Source organism: Ictidomys tridecemlineatus, chromosome 6 (assembly GCF_052094955.1).
Source record: "Ictidomys tridecemlineatus isolate mIctTri1 chromosome 6, mIctTri1.hap1, whole genome shotgun sequence".
NCBI classification, from domain to species: domain Eukaryota; kingdom Metazoa; phylum Chordata; class Mammalia; order Rodentia; family Sciuridae; genus Ictidomys; species Ictidomys tridecemlineatus.
The window spans coordinates 105,274,226-105,298,388 of NC_135482.1; the positions used below are offsets into that span (position 1 = coordinate 105,274,226).

Sequence of the window (24,163 nt, forward strand, 5' to 3'; positions counted from 1 at the left end):
CTCTGCTTCCACCATCACATGGCTAATTTATCTTTGTTTTTACAATTCTGTTGGAAATGTCATTTTTATTGTGTACCCTTCCGTATGATCTTTGGGAGAAGTACAAGCATGAATAATTAATAAATGAATGAACGTGGCTCAGTAGGTTCAGCTGAGTCAGCTTGCAGGGCTGCATCACCATGCCAGCCAAAGGCATTCTACCGAGTCCCACTGAATGTCCACATCATTACTATTAAAGAAACTCTATGAGTTTCTACTTCTTGGGATTCATGTGGAAACCGCTTTACATACAAACAAACCAACAAAAAAATCTTAAAATCAAATCCACAAACAAATGAAACGATTTGGTGAAAAAGCCAGTTTCCATCTTCCTCCCACACACGTTACAAGAAGTAATTGGAAGAAACATTTGACTCAGTTGCCCCACTTTCCTCCCTCTCACTCAATCATAAATGGGTCAGGGCTGGTGGGGGGATATGAGAAGCCAGGGGTCAGAATGATCACAAAGTGAAGAACTGGCCTTGGTAATACAAACCCAGCTATACTTTAAAATTGCAAAACTATACTGAGAAATGCAGACAGTATATCTTCACAAGAATTATTGTTTGTTTGTTTGTTTGTTTGTTTTGGTACCAGGGACTGAACTCAGGGGCACTCGACCACTGAGCCACATCCCCAGCCCTATTTCATATTTTATTTAGAGACAGGGCCTTAGTGAGTTGCTTAATGCCTTGCTGTTGCTGAGACTGTATAAGAATCATCTTGCTCTACTTCAGCTTGGCTTGTGTGACCTCACAGAGCTGAAGGAAAGAGAAACTGAAGCCCAGAGAGAGGAGAGAACTTGCAGAGGATCACACTGCCTCTTGGTGGCCAAGCCAGTTGTAAGGGTCCCACCCAACTTGTTCTACTGAACCCACCCACTCCACCAACATCATTTGCACAAACCTGGGGAAGTACTCTTTTACCTTTCCCCTGATACTTTCACTGCAAGCAAAAAGAAGGGACAGGATTATATTGATACCTTGCCAACCATCACAATCAGTTTAGAAGCCCAAACTGGGTTTGGAATGTGCGTACCCTTTATAAGCCACTTGAACATGCTAAGACATCAGGATGACTGAGGGGTGGGGGGGAGAATGAGAGGACACAGTGATCAGATGAATGATTCAAAAGTTAAATGCACATTTGAATATTCCTCTCCTTCCAAGTTTTAGATGAGTGGTGGTGTGAGTGCCATATGATCGAGAGGAAAAAGCATACCAAGCTTCCATTCTAACCCCCACAATACCTGTCCCCAGGGGCACAGGGGCTGGCAGCCCACAGCAATGAGAAGGTGAGGCCAGGCAAACAGAGAAGGCTCAATGGCCAGGGGAAGACGCATCCTCGTTTGTAAGTGAAACCGAGTAATACACTTTCAACCTGTGTCCCGCGTTGATGCAACTTATTTGCTGCAACTTTAAAGTAGAAACATGAGAGGGCAAGATTTCAGAAAGAGAAACAGTTTCCTTGGTATTTAGTTCAGGGAATATTAGCTCATCCACTCCTTCATTCCCTGGTTCATGTATCTACATGTCTGTCCATTCACCAGTGAAGCATGTTAGCAGTTTGTAGGGGTCACACTTGAATATACAGCATGGCTTCTATCAGTAGGACCTCATAATGTTGTAGGAGAGAAAGATACAAATAAATAATTATGGAACACTAAGCAGCATAAAAGAGGAAAATACAATGCTTTGGGAAGTTGCAGAATAGAGAAAAGATATTTAGCTGCTATTGGTCTGAAGGTCTACTCAAACCAAACAGGTGCTATAAAGAAGAAACAAATAAAAATGCTTATGGCTGGCCAGGAGTGATGGCCCATGCCTGTAATCCCAGTGGCACAGGAGGCTGAGGCAGAAGGATAGTGAAGGCAAAGCCAGCCTCAGCAACTTAGTGAGGCCCTAAGCAACTCTGCAATACCCTGTCTCTAAATGAAACATATAAAAACTGGGTGGGGATGTGGCTCAGTGGTTCAATGTCCCTGGGTTCAATTCCCAGTACCCCCCCCCCAAAAAAAAGCTTATGGATTTTTAGGGTATTTCCATGACTGAACTGAACTGAGAAATGTAGTTTGGGTGATGATAACTTAGGGAGGCAGAAAATGGATAGTTACACTGAAATGATCAACAACCACGGTGAGAAATAAGAATGACCTCCGATGATAAAATGTGACTATACTTACTGGGTTAAGGTGGACCTTGATCAATAACTGATATCATTTTAAAACAAAGGGAATTTGGAGGGACACAGAAGGAAGACAGCCCCCGAAGATAGAGGTGGGGACTCGAGCTATGCCATCACAAAAGGAGGAACACCAAGGCCCATCACCACTTACCAGCAGCTCAAGGGAAAGAAAGAGAGCATGGCTTTGCCAGGGCCTTAATTTCAGACTTCCACCCTCCACAATTGTGAGAAAATAAACTTTGGTTGCTTTAAGCCAAAACCAAAGCAGGATGATGAGAGCTCCAGGTTCAGAGCCCCTCCCCGCCCCATGCTTTCAGAACTAACTGCTTCCTCTGCTCCTGGTTCTCTGTCCCTACCAGATTGTCAGTGGTCATGTCTGTCCCATTACGCCAAGCTCCCTGTGAGCAGGGAACATGTCCTATTCGTTTTCCCATTCCCAAAGCCTCGAATATCAAAGTCCAATATAATCCATCCCTCGAAAGAAATGAGATCATCCATTCCTCATCCGACGTTTGGGGGCCAAGGGCAAGGGGGAGCCTATTTTAAGCCACAAGCAAGTGGGCAAGTGTGTGTACTTCTGCCCATGCCCGCACACACATACCGGGGTTCACCCAGGCTGCTGGCACCTCTTGGGCAGAGGAGCAGGCTGCCCTTGCCACCTCCTGGGCATCTGGGTCCTTTGTCAACTCTCTGGCTACTGTCTCTTTCCTCCCTGGAAATAATCACTAGAAGCAAAAGAAAATCAGGCTGCAGGCAGTTGTATGCTTCCCTCACCAAATCCCTTCTTTCTCACCAAGTGAGTCCTCAGCTCTCTGCTGATTATAAGATAAAGCTGCAAAGGAAGGGGTTCTCCGTCTCCCTTGGAAAACAACGGCAAGCTGGTTTATAAGCACTGCCACACGGATTAGAAACAGTTGAGAGGAGTGTAAACAAAGGGTAATGATAAATGGTTATGTTGCCGGTGGTGGGAGGTGTTTAGTGGGGTGTTCCATGGATTGGTGATGGGCCCAGTTTCCCTGAACATCTTCATTAATGATGAGGTAGGAGGGGGAAGCACTAACAGCACATTCATTAAAGGCAGGAGGATGCTAAATTGGGAGGTGTTGCAAACACCACAAAGGACAAAGAAACAGCCCAAGATCGAGATGGTGGAGCCAAGAAGAGCAAGACAGGAATCCACCAGATGAAGGGATCCAGACACCCACCGCCTGGCAAGAGAGAGCTCACAGCTCTGGGAAATCACCTGAAACTTATTTAGAAAAATATATTCCCCTCCCACAAAAAAAATCATATTTCTATGGTATAATGACTTTCTTTATAATTTTTTGGTTTGGGCTGGTTTAAATTTTGGAGCATTTAAAGAGTTAGGCCACTTCGTGAGCCATACAAATTAAAGGACCTAAATGAAAATCCCCAAACAACTCCTGGACTTGAGGGAGAACAGCAGTTTCCCCTGCACTGTGAAGAGGTATCGTTGGACTTCGAGCAGAACATTTCAACCCTGTCGGGCCTCCTGGCTTCTAGATTGAATTCTGCCATTCATTTGGTGTCATTTTGGAAGGTTCTGTTTCTTTTCTAGGCTTGTTTTGTTGTCTTTTCCAGGAAGTTCTCCCCATTTCCTTTCTATCTTCCAGGGGGTTCTGAAAGGAGTGTGGTTATCACTGTAATTTTGAATTTCATGTATCCAAGCTTAAAATGCATCAGGAAGACACAGATCCATGTGAAGGAGAGAAGTCTGTTTCCTGCCCACAGGAATGACAGACAGATGGAGAACTTTTTACCCTATTTTCAAAAGTCAAATGGTACATCTGGACGGATAAAACAAAGCTAAAGACTTCAGAACATTAAGCTCCTTGAAGAAAGCTGTTGTATAAATAATATATTATAAGCACTTAAAAATCTTACCTGCTTGCAAAATTTTCTTGAGTCTTCCCCCACAGCACGGAACTGTGCAGATTATTTTTTCTTTCCTTATTCACTCAGTGCTCATCAAACACTTACTGTGTGCCAAACATTATTTCTACCCCAAAAGAACTCAGGGTAAGAAGTGACATGAACCAAGAAAAAAATTAGTTTAAATATATTTCTTAAAGTCTTGTGGGAATACACGGATGCTAATGCATGACCTGGATTTTTGTGGATCAAATAGACGTCCAGAAGAATAAAACTGGAAGGGCCAGAAAACATCAAGCACGGTATAGTGCCTCCACAGATACGATGACATGGTGATAAAAACGTCACTAATCGAGTTTCGAGAAATGGTGAGTAGTTCTGTGAGGTTAGAATGAATACAGGGTACACGAAGCGAAGTAGCAGGAGATGATGGTTGTGAAACGAAAATGTATGAAGTGCTGCTTACTAAGAAGAAAAGGTAACATTTTCCATCGCTCTGCACTTTCCAATTTGTAAGATAAAGTTTATATTACATTAATATTATTATGGTTTGGATATGAGATGTCCACCAGAAGCTCCAGTGTTAATGCAGGAGTACTGAGAGGTGAGAAGACTGGATTGTGAGAGCCATGACCTAATCAGTCCATCCTGGCATGAATGGATTACTGGGTGGTAATCGAAGCAGGTGGGGCATGACTGGAGGAGGTGGTCACCAAAGGTGTGCTCTGAAGCCCAGGTGACTCAGAACCTCACATTCATACCAATTTCCAAGACTGGCTCCATGGAGTCTTAGATAGAACTAAATATTTTTATTTCCCAAATCGAATCCATCCCTACAATTCCATATGTCTGTTCGGTTGATTCCATAGAAATAACATCTTCCTTCAGCAAAAGCCAAGTCAGTAGTAATGATCTCATTCGTTTAGAGACTTTCTGGATTTATGACCAGCTCTGAAGAGAACACCTCATTCCATGTGGGGAGGCTTGCTCATGTCTCTAGAAGAATCAAATGATGATTATGATATTTCTACAGTGCTAGAAAGAAATGAACTTTCCAACTCAGTCTTTTCCAATAGGTCATTTGTCTAAAAGTCTGAATCAGAAATAAGGACATAAAAAGTTATTTTTTTACTGATGGCTAGAAAAATTTTAATTTAAAAAAAAAAGAAAAAATGGTCTATAAGGAAGTAAAGGTATTTCTTCCCTATCTTCTCTCTCCTTTTGTACAGACACCTGCAGGCTTCTGGTAATCAAATGACCCCAGTAACTCTGGCAATATCTAAATATCACTGGGTCTTTAACACCTGAAACTGTCTTGACTTAAATATGGCTAAACCAATCTTACTCATTCAATGGTTAGTTTCCAAACTGCAGGAATCCATGGGCTTAGATGTTCTGTTTTACAACCTAAACTGGAAGAAGCTGGCATTGTATTATAAACTTCAAGTATTAAACTGCTAAGTTTTGGAACTGAAAACACAAACTCTGGATTCCCAACACAACTATGATTCAATACCACACAATGGCAGAAGTTTGGGGAAATCCCATTTGTTCTCTGAATAGTTTCAAATCTACTCTGGACCAGATCTGTTTCTGATGCAACAAACTGGTCTTTTTTTACAAAATGCAAATTTTCTGCTAACAGTCTGGAAACCACAGAGTAATAATAATCACCATTAGTTACATGTCCTAGAAGTTTGGTTTGGTTTGGTTTTACTGGGGATTGAACCCAGAAACCCAGAGGCACTTTACCACTGAGGTACATCCCCAGCCCTTTTTAAAACTTATTTTATTTTTTTAATTTTGAGACATGATCTTGCTAAGTTACATAGGGTTTTGCTAAGTTGCTGAGGCTGGCCTCGAACTTGCAATCCTCCTGCTTTAGCCTCCTAGCCACTGGGATTTCAGGTGTGCGTCATCCTGCCTGGCATCAAGAGGGTTTTATTTATTTTTTCTTAGATGCAAGGGTAAAGCTGCCCAAACAATTAGTTTCCCTGAGGTCTGTTTTCAAGGGGAAAAAAAAAAATCTAAACAACTCTGTCGTTTCTGTCGTTTCTGGACCAAATGTCAAGCTGAATGACAATGAAGATGCAGGTGTATGAATTCCATGTTGAGTAGTTCTAAATTTGCCACAAAACACTTAGGGGCACTGTGATAGTGCCACAAGGCCTCGGAGTTTGCTTTTAAAACCCCCCTTACCACTAGCTCCTTTCCAGGCACTTCTTTATCATCCGTGTGACACATTAAGAGGAAATGCTAATGTTATACAGACGCATTAAGTCACACAAGTGGTTTGGTGCATTTCTCTGGAACCTCAAAGCATTATACCACAGAGGTGTCCAGACACAGGGAGGAATAGGCCATGTCAATTCCAGCCGAACCTGTGCCCCGAACATGCATTAAGGAGGAGCACAATTACCCAGCCTTGCCATTAGGCAGCATTAGCCAGCATCACACATTGTTTCTGATTAATAATTGAACTCAATCCATACAGGAGAGCTCAGGCTAGTCTTAAGGAGGCCTTCTAGTATGCATTAGAATACAGCATCTCCAGGGGCCTCCGAGCACTCTGTCCATTTAACAAGTCAATCTATAAACTACAGTCAACTCTGGCTTATTAGAAACTGATGATCGCTCTTCTAAATGCTCCTTCTCACTGTTCCCCTGGCCTCCTCGGGGTGCGTCTCCTATAGCTACATGTAAGCTCATTATCCTCCACAGTCAGCACTCTGATACACAACCCTTACATCCTTTGTGACCAGAGAACTTATCACCCTAGCTGTTTTCACCGGGAATTGCCTCTTTCAAAAGAGTTACTTGCTCAAGGACGTTTCCTCCTGGGACATCTGTACCCAAAGACAGGTCAATGAGAGAATCCAGAGGCCTGGCCCCATGCTCCAACTCAGGATACATCTGAAGGACCTTCAGCTTCAGACCTCCTTGCAAGAATGGCTGGGCCTGTTTGGACCATGTGACAGCCCAACTTCTCCTTCTGTTCTCCCCTACTTTCCTTGCTGCCTTCACATGTCATCCCAAGAACACTCTCTAATAATCTTATAATCTACCTGGGCACAATCTCCATCTCCAAGTCTGCCTCCCAGGGAATGCAATCTATAACTGGGGGGTGGGGAATATTCCTAACCTGCCACCTAATCTGCTAGTATGAGGGCCAAATAAAATAATACGTGTGAAACTCTTTCACAAATTTTAAAAGATAGAAAAAGAACACTTATTTTACTCCCCCTTTTAACTAAAATACCATTAAATTATGTGAGTGTTGTACATGGGAAACAAAAGTACCCCTTTCCTGTGGTCTGTAAATTTATGGTTTAAATAAAGCTAGAGGGTCCAAGGTTGTGGAGGTGTGCATTTAATTAAGACTAAAACTGCATGCCTTTAGAACATTGTACCACATGAATTTTTGCATGTTTATGACAAATCTTCCATTCATATAAATTTAAGGAGTGTTGCTGGGCTTAGCAAGGCTGAAGCACCTTTCTTCAGAACTTATCACCAATAGCATCAAAATTGTCTAGCATTGGAGATTCAACCAAATAGCGTCACTGAAACCAATCTTTTTATTATCACCTATTTTATAAACTTTCAAAAAAAAAACAGATTTGGAGTAAGACACATGCCATTGGCCCACAAACCTAAATTTCTGCAAATTCAAGGAAATTACTTAAAACTTTTGGTCCCGTGTTCCACTTAAGAATGTCATTTCCTGAGCAGGCCATAAGATAGAAAATGCCTAATTTTTTAATTTAACAAAGTAGAACAAAGTGGCTCATGCAAGAACAGAACAAAGTTCAGAGACGGCCACATGTCCGGTCCTATCAGGGTTCCACCTATAAATCGTCCAACCCAACCCAGGCCCACTGTTCATCACTGTGCACTTAAGCTGCCCAAGAAGCAGATGGAATATAAACCCGGACAGGACAGAATGAGAGCCATCCTCACTGTGGTGATCACCCAGAGCCCAAAGAAGAATAACCTGGGTTCCTCAGCTTCTGCTGGTTGGTTTCATTTTTTTTCTTTCCTTGAGTGGACAATTTATCTAAATAAAAAAAAGGGAAAATGATATCATGATATCTTCATGAAATTTGTTCTTTGTTTAATGAAAGCAAGTGGTCATGAATATTCGGTATGAATTGAAAGTGCTGTCCTATTGCAGCAACCATACACCTGCACAGGTTCATGGACAGGTAGATGAGTAGAGGTCACAGTATATAGATGTGTATGCGTATGTGTACATGGGTGTGTTTGTATGTATACAGATATGTGTGCACATACATGCATAAGCTGGGGCTGGGAACAGGTATCTTCCTGGATATAAAGGAATAAGGGCTCCAAAATTAGTGATAATTGTGCATATGATAGCATAAGAAATGAAACATACCTGGAATATAATTCCAATTCTAGCAACTCATCCACCACCACTTGTTTTTTTATAGCGTCCCATTTCTCTATCTTCAAATTCAATGTCTGGTCCCTTGATTCTACTTTCATGGATGTTCCAGTAAAACAGATTTTAAGACTCTCATTAAATATTAGAATACTTACAACTGCCAATCCCAACCATTATGCTCTAGCAAATCAAAACTCTGTTAGTTGACCTAAGAATATAAGAATATGAACATTAATCTTCTAGCATAATTAGCTGCCGACCTTTAACCTCTGATGGAAGCAGCGATGGGGGTGAGAAATGCCCCAATCCAGTCTTCATCAGAATGGATAAAGAAGTATAGACTCTGGAAATGTCCCACCTCCAGGTCTTGAGAGGGAACTCTGTTATCAATGAGCTATTTCAATTAAAATGACAGCCCCTCTCAAAGAGAACCACAATCAAGATTCTTCTTCCAAAGAGAGAACATAAGAACAACAGGATTTATTGAGACTCTTAATTACTATATTTTCTGAATTAGGGAATGGAACACAATATGATGAAGGTCATATGTTAGCCCAGCGAGAAAAGTTAGGGATCGCTGTGACTGGCTAAGGAATTCAGATTTTCATTTTCAGAGTAATTGCAAATGAACATGAAATGTGAATGTGTATGTATATGAATGTTACTTGTGAGAATGGTGGAGAGTGCCCAGATTATAAAGGAAGGGAATTAAATAAAACACCATTATGCTTACTCTAATCTTCATTACAACTCTGTACTTTAACAATCATCTTTAATTATTTTGCCTTTAGATCAGTATGTAGATTTGGGACCTCATAAAATGATACTTCCTGCTTTTGAACACTAGAATTCTCAGGTTTCAAAGATCCTATCTTAAAATCATCTCATGTATTCCTCTTCTCTTCCTCTCTGCAAGACTCCTATCTGTATGATCTGTGATTACCAAGAGTCTATCTTACTGAACTCCATCACACTCTCTGGTTAATTTAGTCCACAGTCCAACAACAATGAACTCCTTCGCAATCTGGCTGACCATTCAGAACCCTAACTGATCTATGATGTACACCACTTTTCTTAAACAGCTTAATGGTCCATCATTTAACAATAAACAGCATTAACTGATGAGCCACTGTGTCGGTTGCCATAATAACTTTGGGTTGTTAATAAGTGACTTGATCTATTACTTATTGCTCAGCAGGTGAGCCAGGTCTCTGTCCTCCCCAAGTCAATGTCTGCCCATTTCCTAATAACCCATCAGAAATCTAGAGACTTGAAAGTTTTCCTGGCCACTTTTTCCACCTTAGGCCGGTAAACATTATCATTTTCTTTTCTCCATCATGCTCTTGCAGCAAACCCTAAAGAGTCATTATTGAAGTATTTGACTTTTACATGCCAGACAACCTGTTTTTGCTTTTTCCTCAAATCCAATGGGTGTTCTTGGCTGCAAAACAGTCTGCTCTGATGTGCCCTTTGGAGGTTTTGCAGTAGGCAAACACTCTTTCTTCCAACACACTAATCATTATGTAAAGGTACACTATTCTGTTTAGGAATAACTCATACTGACATTAAATGATGTTTACAGGTCTCATTTTTTATCCACTGAAGGCAAGCATTATTTTTTTAAACATCAACAAATTTGATTTTCATCCTGTAGAAATTTTTAAGATAGCTATTCCATCTTTACTAGAAATGTCCTTTAGTAATAAGCTAATATCCTGCAATCTTTAAAAAACTGAAGTGGGCGTCTCATCTTTGAAGGGCTGACATACGCACAACTTTCTCTAAGATAAAAAAAAAGTGTTTGGCTTGTTAATAATGAAAGGAGAACATACTGTACAGTGAATCTTGGTCTCAGAAAGGATCCCTTTGAAACTCACATAAAACAAAATTACTTCCTTTCTGAAGCAGAGAAATAATGATAATGCATGAGATGCAAAAAACAAAAAACAATAAGCAGTCACCATTATAGATATTTAAAGCATCTTGGATTTCTAAACACTCTTATTTTACGAAATGGACAAGCAAGAATTTTTAATAAATGTTGGGTTTGGCTCTGAGCTCAAAACCTACTTATCTTAAACTTAAATCCTTATTCATTGATCATCTCTGATTTTAGTTCTAGAAAAAAAAATTCTCAACTAGAATTAGTTTTTCTGGAAATATTCCTAGAGAGCATTGAATGCTCATAACTTGAAACAACGTTGAGAACAGGATATCTACCACAGCAAACATGGACACACCACACAAAATCTATTTTTAAAAATCACTGATAGGTGAAAGAACTCACAGTAGCCCTTAACTGTCATTGTCTAGAAAAAAAATATTTTGTGAGCCAAAGATTTTAACAGGTACTCAACTTCTTAATTACAATGAAATTCCTTAAGAAAAACAGATAAAAGGCTTATTGTTGTTTAAATTCAATTGATTTTGCCAAAGGGCTCGACCACTGTAGAGATATTACAATTGATAAATTTTTATAAACATCTTTATAGTATGTGCTACTCAGGAAAAGACTATATTGACTCATAAGTTCTTGGGAGAGTTAGTGGCTTTATTTTTAGCAAGGACAGTGAAGAATAGTATTTTTTTTTACGTTTATAAAGTGTCTCTCAGACAAGCATATGAAAAACCTACCCAAGCAACATCTTGCATTATTTTTCAATATTCACAGGTGGAACAGAAAAAATAAATCAAACCAGACAATATTTTGCACATGAGAAAATGAGACAATCAGAGGGACGTAAGTATTTGATACCTTCCGGTTCCTCAAGGTAGAGCACAGCAGAGTTCACCCTTGATATTTGGGTGCTGAAGATGTAAAACAGGAAGTCTGTCGAAGAGCAAGGAAGGAACAAAGATGAGAAGTGGTAGCTCATGCCTGTGGGCTGCCCAGTGCTCTGGGGCAAGATGGAACAAAGTTTCCACCTGAAAACATCTCCATCCCAAGTCCTCAAATCCCACCACAGTATAGTCAGTCGATCCTTTGACTTGAGCCTCTCATCTCCCTGGCATCTGCCTTTAAAACCCAGCTCCTGCTCTGGGAAGACCCAATGGCCTCCTTCTCTTGCTCTCCACTTCATCATTATCATTAATAACTTATCTGTTACTATCTCAAGCTTACACGACAATTTAGACACGACATTCAATCCATGCAACCTTATGAGGTATTATATTTCTATTTTAGAAACGAGTAATCGAGAGCCTCAAAGAGGTTAAGTACCTAGGCAAAATCTTCTGAGCTTTCTTTAACATGTAACATGATGCTTTCCACATCCAATCAGCTCAATAGACCGAGTCCCCATCATGTATCAGGCACTAGGCCACATCCATAAAACCAGGCCTGCTCCCTTAGCCTACAAAATAAGAATACCTATAATGGGGCTGGGCATGGTGGTACAGCCTGTAACCCCAGTGACCCAGGAGGCAGGGGGATGGCAAATTCAAAGCCAGCCTCGGTAACTTAGTGAGACCCCCCATCTCAAAACAAAAAATAAATAAAAATAAAAAGGACTAGAGATGTGGCACAGTGGTTAAGTACCCCTGGGTTCAATCCCTGATACAACAACAGAAAGAAAGAAAGAAAGAAAGAAAGAGAGAGAGAGAGAGAGAGAGAGAGAGAGAGAGAGAGAGAGAGAGAGAGAGAGAAGAAAGAAAGAAAGAAAGAAAGAAAGAAAGAAAGAAAGAAAGAAAGAAAGAAAGAAAGAAAGAAAGAGTGAGTGAGTGCCCATAAAGGCCCCAGGTAATTCATCAAGGAAAATAAAGAAATGTAATTAATGAGGAAGTGATATGAAAACTGCAAAGAGAACAACATAAACAGTTGCTATTAGCACCTCACCTCAATGGCGCTGAGTTTACCAGATGGCCCTGAACTTTTTAAAAGCAAAGGGCTGTTGATGATTCTGAAGGTCAGATGATAGAGGTAGTGCTTTTAAGGGATAAGAGGGAGTAACAGAAAGACCAAACCTCATGATAATTAAGTCTCAGGCCCTCTCTGGGAAACAACCTTTGAAACACATCACTTTGTTGGCTAGCACATCTCCAAGGCCTAAAGCAAAGCCTGAGGTAGGGTTGGGGTCAAACCAAACACTGTGGGATAAAAACACAAGACCTCCAGGTTCTAACCAGGGGGTAGGGGTGTGGCCATTGGTAGAGTACTTGCCCAGCCTGCATGAAGCCCTGGGTTCCATCCTCAGCACAGGAAGGAAGGAAGGAAGGAAAGAAGGAAGGAAGGAAGGAAGGAAGGAAGGAAGGAAGGAAGGAAGGAAGGAAGGAAGGAAGGAAGGAAGGAAGGAAGGAAGGAAGGAAGGAAGGAAGGACTGTAAAAGTTCAAGCCAGATCCAGGTTAAGGTCTGAAGAAAACTGTCAAATTTAAAGGGTTTAGAATTCACAACTGTATACCATATGAGGAAACAAAGAAGAACATGCATTAGAATCACTGTATTTTCATTCATTTTAAGATATACACTGTTCTATCTGTGAAAGTGGAATGAATCAATGAGATGATGGGTTATAAATGTCATTGTTATCTGTTCTTACAAATATGTCAAAGGATGTATCTTACAATTGAAGATAGCTTAGATTAAGTTAATTAGATATTTTTGAATTACCTGTTTTCAGGATGTTCAAGAGAATGCTTTCCATTCATGCCACCTGACCAAGATGTGTCTTACCCGCACAGGACTTGCAACCAGGCTGGCCCTCCCTTCCTCCCTCCTGCCACACTCAAGCCTGGTCCCGCAAGCCCGGTCAGTTCTGATGCGACGGACTGCAGCAGGCAGCTCCCCTACCCAGCCGCAGAGGGGCGATGATCAGACTGCATTGCTGTCTGTTCACAACTCTTCTGGTTGGCTTCCCCTAAACTGGCTTGATTTCTTTTCTAAAAGCTTCCAGATGCAGGCTTCCCCCTGGCAGTTACCTGCTTCAAGAAGGGCTTCCTAAGGCTGAGCTTTGAGAAACACACAAGGAAGAGAGTGTGTCCTGACTCTCGTGTGCCCACTGCTATTGTCATGAATCTCTCTCTCACCTTCTCTGTCAGAGCTTAGTCTGTCTCGTTATCTGACCATAACCGAAAAAATCACAGGGAGCCTGCCTAGCCTCATAATTTACTTTCAATAATAACTTCTGCTGCAAACACAAGTTTTATCTCTGAACCTTGACAACTTGAACCCATCACCACATGCGACAATTCCATGATGGTGCACGGGCACATAACAGACCTGTCATAAGACGTAGTCCTGTTTGCCCTGAGATAAGAGATCTGGTATAAAATGTGATATTCACAATAAAGAAAATAGATCTAAAGCTCAGGAAACGTCAAAAGGAAATGCACCCACAAGTCATTTTTAATAAAAACAACACTAAGAGGAAGAAAAAAAAATGTTAGCCACACACAGAACTATGTGGAAAGAGCTCCCAGGAACCACTTTGGTTTTCCAAATCCAATCACTTCTAACACCATAGTGTAAATTTCAAGTCATCTGATGCCAGGCCACAGCACTGTATCTCTCCCTCCCTCTCTCTCTCTCTCTCTCTCTCTCTCTCTCTCTCTCTCTCTCTCTCTCTGTCTGTCATACACAAACACACACACACACACACACACACACACACACACACACACACTCCTTCCTGCAGATTGTGGATGAAAAATACAATTTCAGACCAAAAGCAACTGGTTTAAGCAAACACAATCAATGATCTTCATTCAACTTTTCCTTTTCCAAGCTTGATTCCCCCACCATTTTTCATAGGCCAAATTTTATCAGCCTCTATTGGGGATCTTATCTAAGGCCAAACTGAATTTATTCTCAGCATGCAAATTCAGTGTACTTCCTTGGACAGCAGAAACAGCCTGTGAGCTCCAAAGGACATCAGGGTGCTTCATGATATCATTTTGATCCGTTATGTTATTTAAAGAGACCCTGCAGCAAAGAGCCCCCAGGAGACCAGTTAAGCAAGAGACAAAGAACCAGTCAAGATATTTCATGATAAGATCCTTAAAAATTATCTTTAATTAATGCCAAATATGAACAGATCATAAAGTGACAGAAGCAAGTAAAATTGCATAGATGAAAACTATGCGCATCAATTAGGTTCTCAATTCAAACATTCAATGTCCTCTACCTGACGCGTTAAACAGTTAGGGCAAGGAAGATGCACAGTGGGTTAGACACATATCCTTAACTCAAGGGGTAAGCAATTGGTAAATTCAAGAAATAAAATAGACTTTTTCAGCTTAAATGGTTTGTTGTCCTGATGGTGCACTTCAAATTAATAAGACTTGATTTTTAACCTCCAAAATTCTTTAATACTAGAGGTATGTCCATGAAGAGATTCCATGTAGTCTACTTACAGCAGCATAAAAGGTCCCAAAACAGTGCACTGGAGAGAAGAAAGGGGCTTCCTAAAGTTTTGGAGAGGAGACAACTTTTGACCTGGAATATTCTGTGAGGGTTTTCTTGTTTTGTTTTGTTTTGTTTTGTGAGTTTTGTTCCTGACACCATTTCTTCTTCTTCTCCTCTGATTGGGTACAAAACTTTTCTAGACTCTTTGAAGTTTCACATCATAAAAGTAAACTCCTAGTTAGCTCCTAAATGAAAATCACTGTGACTAGGGTTAATCTCCTTAAAGCTAATAGTCCTGAGGTCAGCAGGGCCTCACCCTTTACATACACTCTAGACTTTCCCAGAAAGTTTGTGGTCATTTTGCCTGAGCAAAGAGACTGGCATTTGATCCCAAGGCTTCTAACCTGACATCAATACCCTGAATGAGTTTGCACAGTGACCCAAGATAATGGGATAGTTTTGGTTAACAATTCAGCCCATTTGCTTCTTTACAAAGTGATAAGTAATGTACATTCTTTTAAGAATTACCTGAGTCATGCTGGACAGGTTTGCATATACCCTGAAATTCCATGATATAGGTACAAGTCCTAACATAGTGAACGGTGGGCAAGAGGCCGCCTCCCAAGATAGCAATTCAGCTTGGGTTGTGTCTGGACTTCAATTTTTAGTTTGTTTATTTGTCTTCTTAAAATGAACATGAACATCAAAAGATTCCACTCTGGCTTGGAAAAAGCCAGAAGATAAAGTGGCTGTTTGGCAGTTTATATTCTTTCTAGCAATTTTATGCTATGAATGGTTACCACCCACCAATTCCCACCACTCCCAGGAATAAGTCATTCCTGGAAGAAAATGGAGAACTGCTTCCCTTTTCTGATGTTCCCTTTTCTCCTTTCTGTTCAAGCTGATCTAGCAATCAAAGAATTAAAATTTTAAAAGTCTGCTTAGAAAGCATATGTCTTGAGGTCTCCTATGTTAAATGGGAGGGTGAGAAACTATTATCACTGACTCTTTAGATGTCAACAAATTGTTGAAAATTTTGTCAACTATACACAACATGAAGAAGGCTCTTATGGGACAAAACTAAGTTTCTACTTAGAGAAATCTACTCCTCATTTACCACTTACAGGTATTTTCTTTAATTCTTAAGCAAATCAAGATGGTGCTGTCCCTTGTGCTTTAGTTTCACTCTAGTGGCTTTTCATTTCTCAAGATTTCATTTTCAAGAAATAACTGCCCAACAGCCACCATGAGGAGAAAAACCTTGCTGTTGGTCTGTCTGATTTTTCTGGGCTAACCCACTAACACTCTCCCAGTGAACTGGTGGAACTCATCATCAGAACCCGAGTCTCAATGGGGGAGCCAGGGGGGGTTATGCACAGATGGGGAAGAAGGGGTAAGCAAAAAACAAAAACCTTTCCTGACTCTCATCTGCCTTCTAGAAATCTGAGGACAGAGGAAGTTAATGTCTTTGGTCTCTCTGGTTCAGATCACTTGAAGTGAGTTAACCACTTCAGAGATTCTGGGATGGCTAACAGCCCTGGTATGACCAAACCCTTCCACTGCCACCCTATTGAACTAGGGCCCCCACGTACTGGAAGAGCTGAGCTATGGCTATCAGCATTTCAGAAGTTTCCTCTTCCTGGAGGAAACAAGTGTTCAGGGCTTGAGATACCGAAGCTCAGTCCCTAAGAAGGGGACGAAAAGGCAAGAAGTCTGATAAAGTGAATACAATAAAGAAGCCAAATGATAGTCATTCCCTGCTAGGCAGTTTTGTTAAGTGCACCTTCAGGTCTACAAAGACATTTCAGCACATTACAGTGCAAGGGGGGCAGGGGGAAGAGCTTTGTCAAACGTTGCATGCCTATGCTACACAGATAATCCCTGTACGCTGTTCTCACTGAATTCAATACAATGAGCTAAGATGGATAAGCAGCATACATTTTTTTTCCCATACCACCCCAAATTCATAACAACAGCTCATCCCTAATCCCAGGCTGACAGGTTCACCACATGCAGCACTTTTCCCTAGAACACATGCAGAAGAATCAGCCAGTCCAAGGTATAACTATGAGAGGTATACCAAGTAGCCAGAGACAGTCTCATGAGTCTTGGTCCCTTTTTCTCATCCTTAAACCCATCCATTCCATAGTACTGAGTGGATTATTGCTGTTGACAGAATGCAGAGTTCTGAGTTCTGTTGTGTCCTAGATCTCAAAGTCAAAATAAAAATCAAGATATCCCCAGGAACTGGGGAAGCAGTTGGCATTTATTTTTTCACCCACTGGGGGCTTTAAAGAAAGAGGAAAGAGATGGATAGCCAGGATGAGTTAAGGTTCAAATGCAGAGAATACATCACAGGGGAAGGTTTAATGCCCTGTCGTCAGAGGCTGTGTAGTTCTGGGCCCTCATCTTCCAGGATGTGTGTTGTGTTCATCTTACAGGAAAATAGAAGTTGCACAGGGAAATAAAATATCCACATTCTTTCTTTCAATCGAGTCAGCCAGCCTGGGTGCCACTCTTGTTTCTTGTTGATTGCCTCGCTGCTAGTTGGAGGACAGGATGGGGGGAAAAGGATAGAAGTCACAGGGAAGATTCCAGAAGAAGCTGGGCAGGAATGTAAGGCGGTCAGCAGCAGGCAGCCACATGCTAAGTGCAGAATGATGATTCCCCACTTTGGTGTCCTTGTAAAGGCTGAGTGCCTCTCCACTGGTGGACAGCTGCCGGGCTCCAGAGGCCTATGTTACGTGGCTCTCTTTCAGCTGGGCATGAGGTCCCCACTCTTCTTTTAGCTGGGTGACTGGGGCAGCAGAAGGTAGATGCTCAGCCTGTGAAGTGACTGCCGGGTGGGATGATCAAAGGAGCATCATAGGAAACATGGAAAGAGGGGTGGGTCAGGAGGGAAGGCCTAGGAAAGGTCATGGTGAACCCAGTGTTCCACAGTGATGCCTGGAAAAAAATCAGGCTATCAGAGATTTGCAAAGTGCTTTAGCTAACTGAGAAAGAGGAAGGAAATGTACCAGGAACACTGCATTGGACCTAGGAAACTGCATGTCCGGAGAGGCCCTCCATTAGAAACAAATTTCCAAAGAGTTTATCTTGGCTTCTGGTGGAGAAGACGGGGAAAAAAAAGTTCACGGTTCACATCCGGTTCAAAGATGGGTCTCAGTTCCTGTCCAGAGTCAGGCTGCCAAAGGGGCCGAGTCCAGTGATGGCCAGTGAGACAGCACCCTCCTGGATCTTTCCTCTCCAGAGTTTAGGGTAGTGCGGTCTTCTCACAGTGGTGAAGTGAGGGTGAGGATGGAAAAACAAAAACAAAACAAAAAGCAAAATATCTGTGCCCCAACCCCTCCTCCCTTCTGTTACGTAACTTCTCAGCTGTGTTATGGAGGCACTTCCTGCAGTTCACTGTGGGTACAGGATAAAGGCACTAAGCAACTATTAAATCAATTGGTTGAGTTTCTTCAGGGAGCCTCAAGGGGAGGGCTGAAGTCTCTGCAGACTTCAAATCATGACTGCAAAAAGAAATCAGCTCTGCTTTGGATGCATACAATAGATAAACATTATCATTTACATCCTAAGAATGCACCAAAAACATGCAATATTGCACCTTTTTTGTTTGTTTTTGTTTTGCTTGTGTTTATCTTCAGCTAGAAAGAATACTTGTTCTTAGGTATCACTATATATACCTTGATGACTTATTTTAGTTTTCCATATAGTTGCCCTTTAAAGGGACGGGCATATTGGTCCTCTCTCTGCCTACACCTACACAGAAACCTGACATTTCCCTGAGCAAAGGCAGGAAAATTGACTGAGTATCCCCCACCCCCACCCCACCCCCATTATTTCTTTTGGGCCTTTCATCCCACAGACTTGTAATTTTTATTTTTTAAAATTTTTATTACTGAAATCATGCATTAACTAATTTAAGGTACATCTTAATCAAATAGGCCATAATGCTGAATAAGAGAACATGCTTTGAGCTCCGAAAAGTTGGTTGTTCCCATCTGACTAACATATGCACTTAAATACAGTACTTTATTTACTAATAAAATTGTTAATAAATGAAGGAGTGCACTTTTGGTGAATGCAAATGAAAAAGAATCTATTTTTAGAAGAGTCAATTTCAACGTAAGCTTATTCCCTATCATCTGGGTTAACTTTCTTAGCATGCAATAATAAAATAAATGTTATCAGATTCAAACATGCTTACATTTAACTCCATTTGTGCTCTCTTGCAAAAAGGAGGCTAAAGTTTTATATCCAGTTCTGAAGGTCAGGGGTCAAGGTGCAGGACTGATGAGAAATGACCTGTATTTGGCGCTCATCTGCACTTGAGAAAACTTAGCAGCACTGCAGATGAATCAATTAATTTAACTCAGTTATCCTTTTCTTAGAGAATAGTCTGGGTTAGAGGAAGAATGGGGCAGAGGGAAAATCCCTACCAATCAGGACCAGTATCAGATTTATAATAGGTGCTTTGTGAACCAGTCTTAAGTAGTTTTGGTTTTGTTCGCCTTGTAGTATGCAGTTCAGTCGACCAAAATAAAAACATTTGTTCTTTGCCCATGAGGCTGGTATGTCATGTTACATATAATACATCTGATGCACTGTCTTAAATGTACTGTGCAGTTTGCAAAGATTTCATATTGGAGTCCCATGCAAGTTTTAATTTTATATTTCTAAGTGATCATCTGGTTTTTAATTTTTAAAAAATTAAAGAAGCCAAAGAATTAGAAATGTTTCAGAATGGGAAACCATATGAATCTTATTTTACCTGGACTAATTCATGGACTGCAATTTTAAAGCCAGTTTTAGAAAATATTCTTCCTTTTCCCATTTTTTAAATAAAATGAAAATAGGTTTCCCCCCTCCATGGGTCTTGAAAGCTTCAGTTCATCACGCCCAAAATCCACAATGCAACAATGCATTGACAATTACAGCATTCAAAGACTATTCAGTAAAGTATCTACAAAGTGTGACAGAGTCACTAGGGTTTTGTTTTGTTTCTTTAAGTCTTTTGAGTGGGGCTTTTTTTGTTGTCTGACTTTTTTTTGTTTTGTTTTGTTTAAACATCGGTCAGTAGCTTGCTCTTATTAACGCAGTTTTGATTAGCTGTGGTGCAATTGCCAGTTCTGATATTGGCCTGTCTATAGTGGGCTATGCTATTATTCATATCCTCTTCGATCTCCATGTACTCAGACTTGCTGATGGTGGAGGAACTGCGGCGACTGAGGTCACTGTCAGAGGCTAAGTTAGGGGAACTAACATGGAGCAACTGAGCCTGCTCTTCCCCCTCAGTTTCTCGGTGGTAGAAATAGTTGAAATTGGACACAATGACAGGTACGGGCAGGGCAATTGTCAGCACACCAGCGATGGCACACAAGGAGCCCACGATCTTGCCTCCAATTGTCACAGGGTACATGTCACCGTATCCTACAGTGGTCATGGACACCACCGCCCACCAGAAAGCATCGGGGATACTGGAGAAGTGAGACTCAGCTTCTTCCGCCTCGGCAAAGTACACTGCACTAGAAAACAATATGACCCCAATAAAGAGGAAAAAGATGAGCAGCCCTAGCTCTCTCATACTAGCTTTGAGGGTCTGGCCCAGGATTTGGAGGCCCTTAGAGTGACGGGAGAGTTTGAAGATTCTAAAAACCCTTACCAACCGGATGACCCTGAGGATGGCCAGCGAAGTGGCCTGCTCACCCTTCTGATTTCCCTCCTGCTCAGCTATCTCGGTACCTAGGGTGATGAAATAAGGGATGATGGCCACAATGTCGATGAAGTTCATGATGTTTTTAAAGAAGTCTGTCTTGCTGGGGCAGGCGAAGAAGCGCACCACCAGCTCAAAGGAGAACCAGATAATGCACAGGGTTTCCACGATGAAGAAGGGGTCTGTGAAGATGTTGGAATTGTAGGTAACCGTGGTGTTGTCGATGCGGTGGATGGTGCCCGTGAAGTCTTTTTCGTCCTTCAGCTCGGGGAGAGTCTCCAGGCAAAAGATGACAATGGAGATGAGGATGACCATGACCGAGACTATAGCGATGACCCGGGCTGGCCCCGAGCTCTCGGGATACTCAAAGAGCAGCCACACCTGGCGCTGATATTCCTTCTCGGGCAGGGGGCGCTCCTCTTCCTTGATGAAGCCCTCGTCCTCTCGGAACTTCTCCATAGCCTCCTCGCCCAACTCGTAAAATTTGATCTCCTCAGAGAACATGTCCAGGGGCACGTTGACTGGCCTCCGCAGGCGGCCCCCCGACTGGTAGTAGTACAGGATGGCATCAAAGCTGGGTCGGTTGCGGTCAAAGAAGTACTCGTTTCTCAGGGGGTCGAAGTAGCGCATGCGTTTCTTCGGGTTGCCCAGCAGCGTGTTAGGAAACTGCGCCAAGGTCTTGAGCTGCGTCTCGAAGCGCAGCCCGGAGATGTTGATCACCACGCGTTCACAGCACTCGTGGTCATCGTGCTCGGCTTGCCGGGGATAGCTGCCCTCCTGGGGGTGGCCCGGGGCGGCCGAAGCTTCGTCCACGTTGTCCCCCGACAACACCGTCATGGTGGAAGCCCGGCGCAGAGATGCGAGGCCAGCAGAGAGCCCGGGATGAGAAAGAGCGAGGGAAGAGGGGTGGGGGGGACCCAAGCGCCCCCCCCACCGGAGAGTGCGTCTCCCCCACGCTCAGGGGGAGGGGCTTCGAAGCAAGCAGGTCCGGAGATCCGCAACTTCACTTGCTATTACCTTCCCCTCCACCCTGCCTTGTACTCAATTTGGAATCTCCCTTTCCTGCGGGCCCGAGTGCTTTTTTTTTTCTTTCTTTCTTTTTTTTCTTTTTGCAAGGATTGGGTTTGGGGATTGTGCTCTGGTTTTGCTTGGGGTGAGCGGGGGTGGGGGGCGGGTGATTTTAGTATTTCTTCCTGATCCAAGGTGCCTTAACGCAGTGCCGTTCTAGCAGACCGGGCCATCGCTTCGGGGATTCGCCCTGGCCTCCCCTCCCCTCCGTGAGCCCTCCTAGGACCCGGTGCAGTGCCAGCTCAGCAGATCCCCACGCCTTCCACCCCCTCTGCTGCTCCTTGGCTCTACCCCCTCCTACCCCTCTTCGCCTGCCGCCTTCTAAGCTCCCACCAGGGCGATCGATGGACGCTGCAGAGAAATAGAAAGTGATACGGGGGTAGAAAATCAGAAGCATTCAGATGGGACGGACCTACAGACACCAAAGAGCACAGACTTCTAGCTTTTATAGAAAACACTGGACTTTTACTGAGGTAACCACATACATACAGACAGACACACACGCAGACACCCAGAAATCCAAGTTTGGGGCTCTTCCACCCCACTTTCCCAAATGCCCAACAGCCGATCTGTTTACAACTTCGTTAAACTGAAGATCGGGAAAGCTGTGAGAGACGCTGGGGGAGTTCAGAGTCCCCGGCAGCATCCTCGTATCCTCGCCCTCCCCCGCCCGGTCACCCCAACCCCCTCCTCTGCAGCCCGGAATTGGGGAGCTCCCTACCTGGCCGGCCGGCTTGGCGCAGGGGCGGTGCTGAGCCGGCGGAGAGCCCGAGTCGGAATGCGGCAGGTCGCCTTTGCAGTACCGGGGCGGGAGCAGTGGCGGTAGCCGCAGCAGCATCTGAGAGGTGCAGGGCAACTCGCCCCCTTGGTGGGTCCGCTGGTCCAGTGTCCCTCTCAGTTGGACAATCGCTTTACTGAGCAGCTACCGCGGAAATGTCCATCCCCTATCCCCATTCTCACCCAATGCCAGCAACCTGGAGATACTGTCCTGCCTCCCGTGCAGGGATTCCGGAGAATGCGGGGCTGGAAAGCAAAACTGCCACCCTCTCTTGAATCTCCGAAGCAAATGACGATAAACAGCACTCGCCCCCTCCTAACACTATGGGAGCCCTTGATTCGATCCCGAAGGAGGCGGGCGAGCAAAAGCCTGGATCTACATGGCTTTCCGGTCCCCTCTGCTCTCCGCACCCCAGTGCGGACCTCTCCGGGGCTGCACGACGCGCCAGGAGCCTTTAGGAGCTCCGAATGGGGCAGGGTGCGTGCGGCGGCGGGTCCGCTCGGTCCATTTCTGGGCGCTGCAAGATCAGCAGAAACCTGAGAAAGCGCCTGGAATGCGGAGCAGCGATTGGCCCACCCGGGCGTGGGTTGGGGAGGGCGGGGGAGGGCAGGAGCGAGGAGGTAGATGGAAAATATGAGGGGGTGGTTTGGCAGAGAGGGGGTTGTCATTCAGTTCCCACCCTTGCCAGCACAGCTCTTCCCTCACCTACCAGAAAAACCCACCACCGACTCTTACTTCCCTGGTGGCCCACGGCCCCACCCACGCAGGGCCCCCAGCCGCGCGCGACCCTCCCCGGGAATTTCACATTGGAAATGGTCAGGTCCGACGCAATGCAGGAGGTGGTGTTCCTGGCAAAACTCCTCTTCTGGGTTTGCGTTTGTGCAGTCCCACAATAATCCACTTCCATCCTACTGCTCTATACGCCATCCCGCCCCTCCTCCAGGGGGCTCTCCGCTGGGCCCACTCGCTTCTCCCCGCCGGCCGAATTCAGAGATGTAGGTAGAGCTCTGCAGTTGAGGATCACTGGGTTTCTTCTGTGTAGTGTAACTGGAAGATAGTGGTGCTGAGTCGGTCCCTCTGTAACCTACCATGGGAGTTGAAGTTTCCTTACAATCAGATTATTTTGAAATATAGAGAATGTGACTTGTGGAGGACCGAAGGCTTCGTGGGTTTGTGGGGTTGTCTGCCAACTTGCTGCTAATTGGGACGAATCTGAGAAGCAAGTCGCCTACTCACCTCCCACCCTCCGTCCCGCCTCCCGCAGCCTCTTTCCCCGGCCTTCTGACTTCCACAGATTCACTTTCAAGGCTTGCAACTTATTAGGGAAAGGGTCCCCACAGAGGCGCTAGGCTGCGCGAATCGGGGGCGTGCGCGGCGTCCTGGGAGTGCGGCCGGAGCTGCGCCCCCAGAGGCGCGGCGCCCCGGCGCCTGCAGCACGGGAGGAGGCAGTCAGTAGCTCTTACTTCAGCTGCTGCGGATTCTCTAAGGAGCCAGCAAAGAGCCAGAGTCACTGTTGATTGGTTCTTCGCGCGGCCTTGGGAACACCCCTTCACACCACCACTGTTCACGCTGCCTACCGCCCACACCACCCACCTCTTTAATCAAAGCCAATGATTGCATCCTCCCCACACTCTCGTGGCTAGTGGAAAGCAGGGGCCTCTAAGGGGTTACCCAGGCAGCACAAGAATCTCGGGTATGGAACTAGTTAAATCCCTCCTCCAGTTTCAGACTCCAGC

At 43.8% G+C, this 24,163-nt stretch overlaps 2 protein-coding genes across 9 annotated transcripts in view; both read right to left on the reverse strand.

Moving 5' to 3' along the window:
- Window positions 1–24,163, reverse strand: part of Kcna6 (potassium voltage-gated channel subfamily A member 6) — a 206,154-nt gene that overhangs the window by 85,677 nt on the left and 96,314 nt on the right. The window lies entirely within an intron of this gene.
- On the reverse strand, window positions 14,510–23,674 carry Kcna1 (potassium voltage-gated channel subfamily A member 1). Of its 2 annotated transcripts, XR_013423172.1 has the most exons (3): window positions 22,371–23,674; window positions 19,076–22,000; window positions 14,510–18,270 (listed from the first exon to the last, which is right to left on the reverse strand). XR_013423172.1 is itself a non-coding variant. In XM_078015379.1 (2 exons), exon 2 carries the CDS (start codon window positions 21,416–21,418, stop codon window positions 19,931–19,933), a length of 1,488 nt encoding a protein of 495 aa, XP_077871505.1. In that variant the 5' UTR covers window positions 21,419–22,000; window positions 22,371–23,674; the 3' UTR covers window positions 18,694–19,930. The 2 variants fall into 2 exon arrangements, 1 of the variants encoding a protein (XP_077871505.1); XM_078015379.1 differs by lacking the exon at window positions 14,510–18,270 and having other exon boundaries at window positions 18,694–22,000.

Bases quoted from the DNA above. Each gene is read 5' to 3' on its own strand.
- Kcna1 (XM_078015379.1), bottom strand. From the start codon at position 21,418: ATGACGGTGTTGTCGGGGGACAACGTGGACGAAGCTTCGGCCGCCCCG.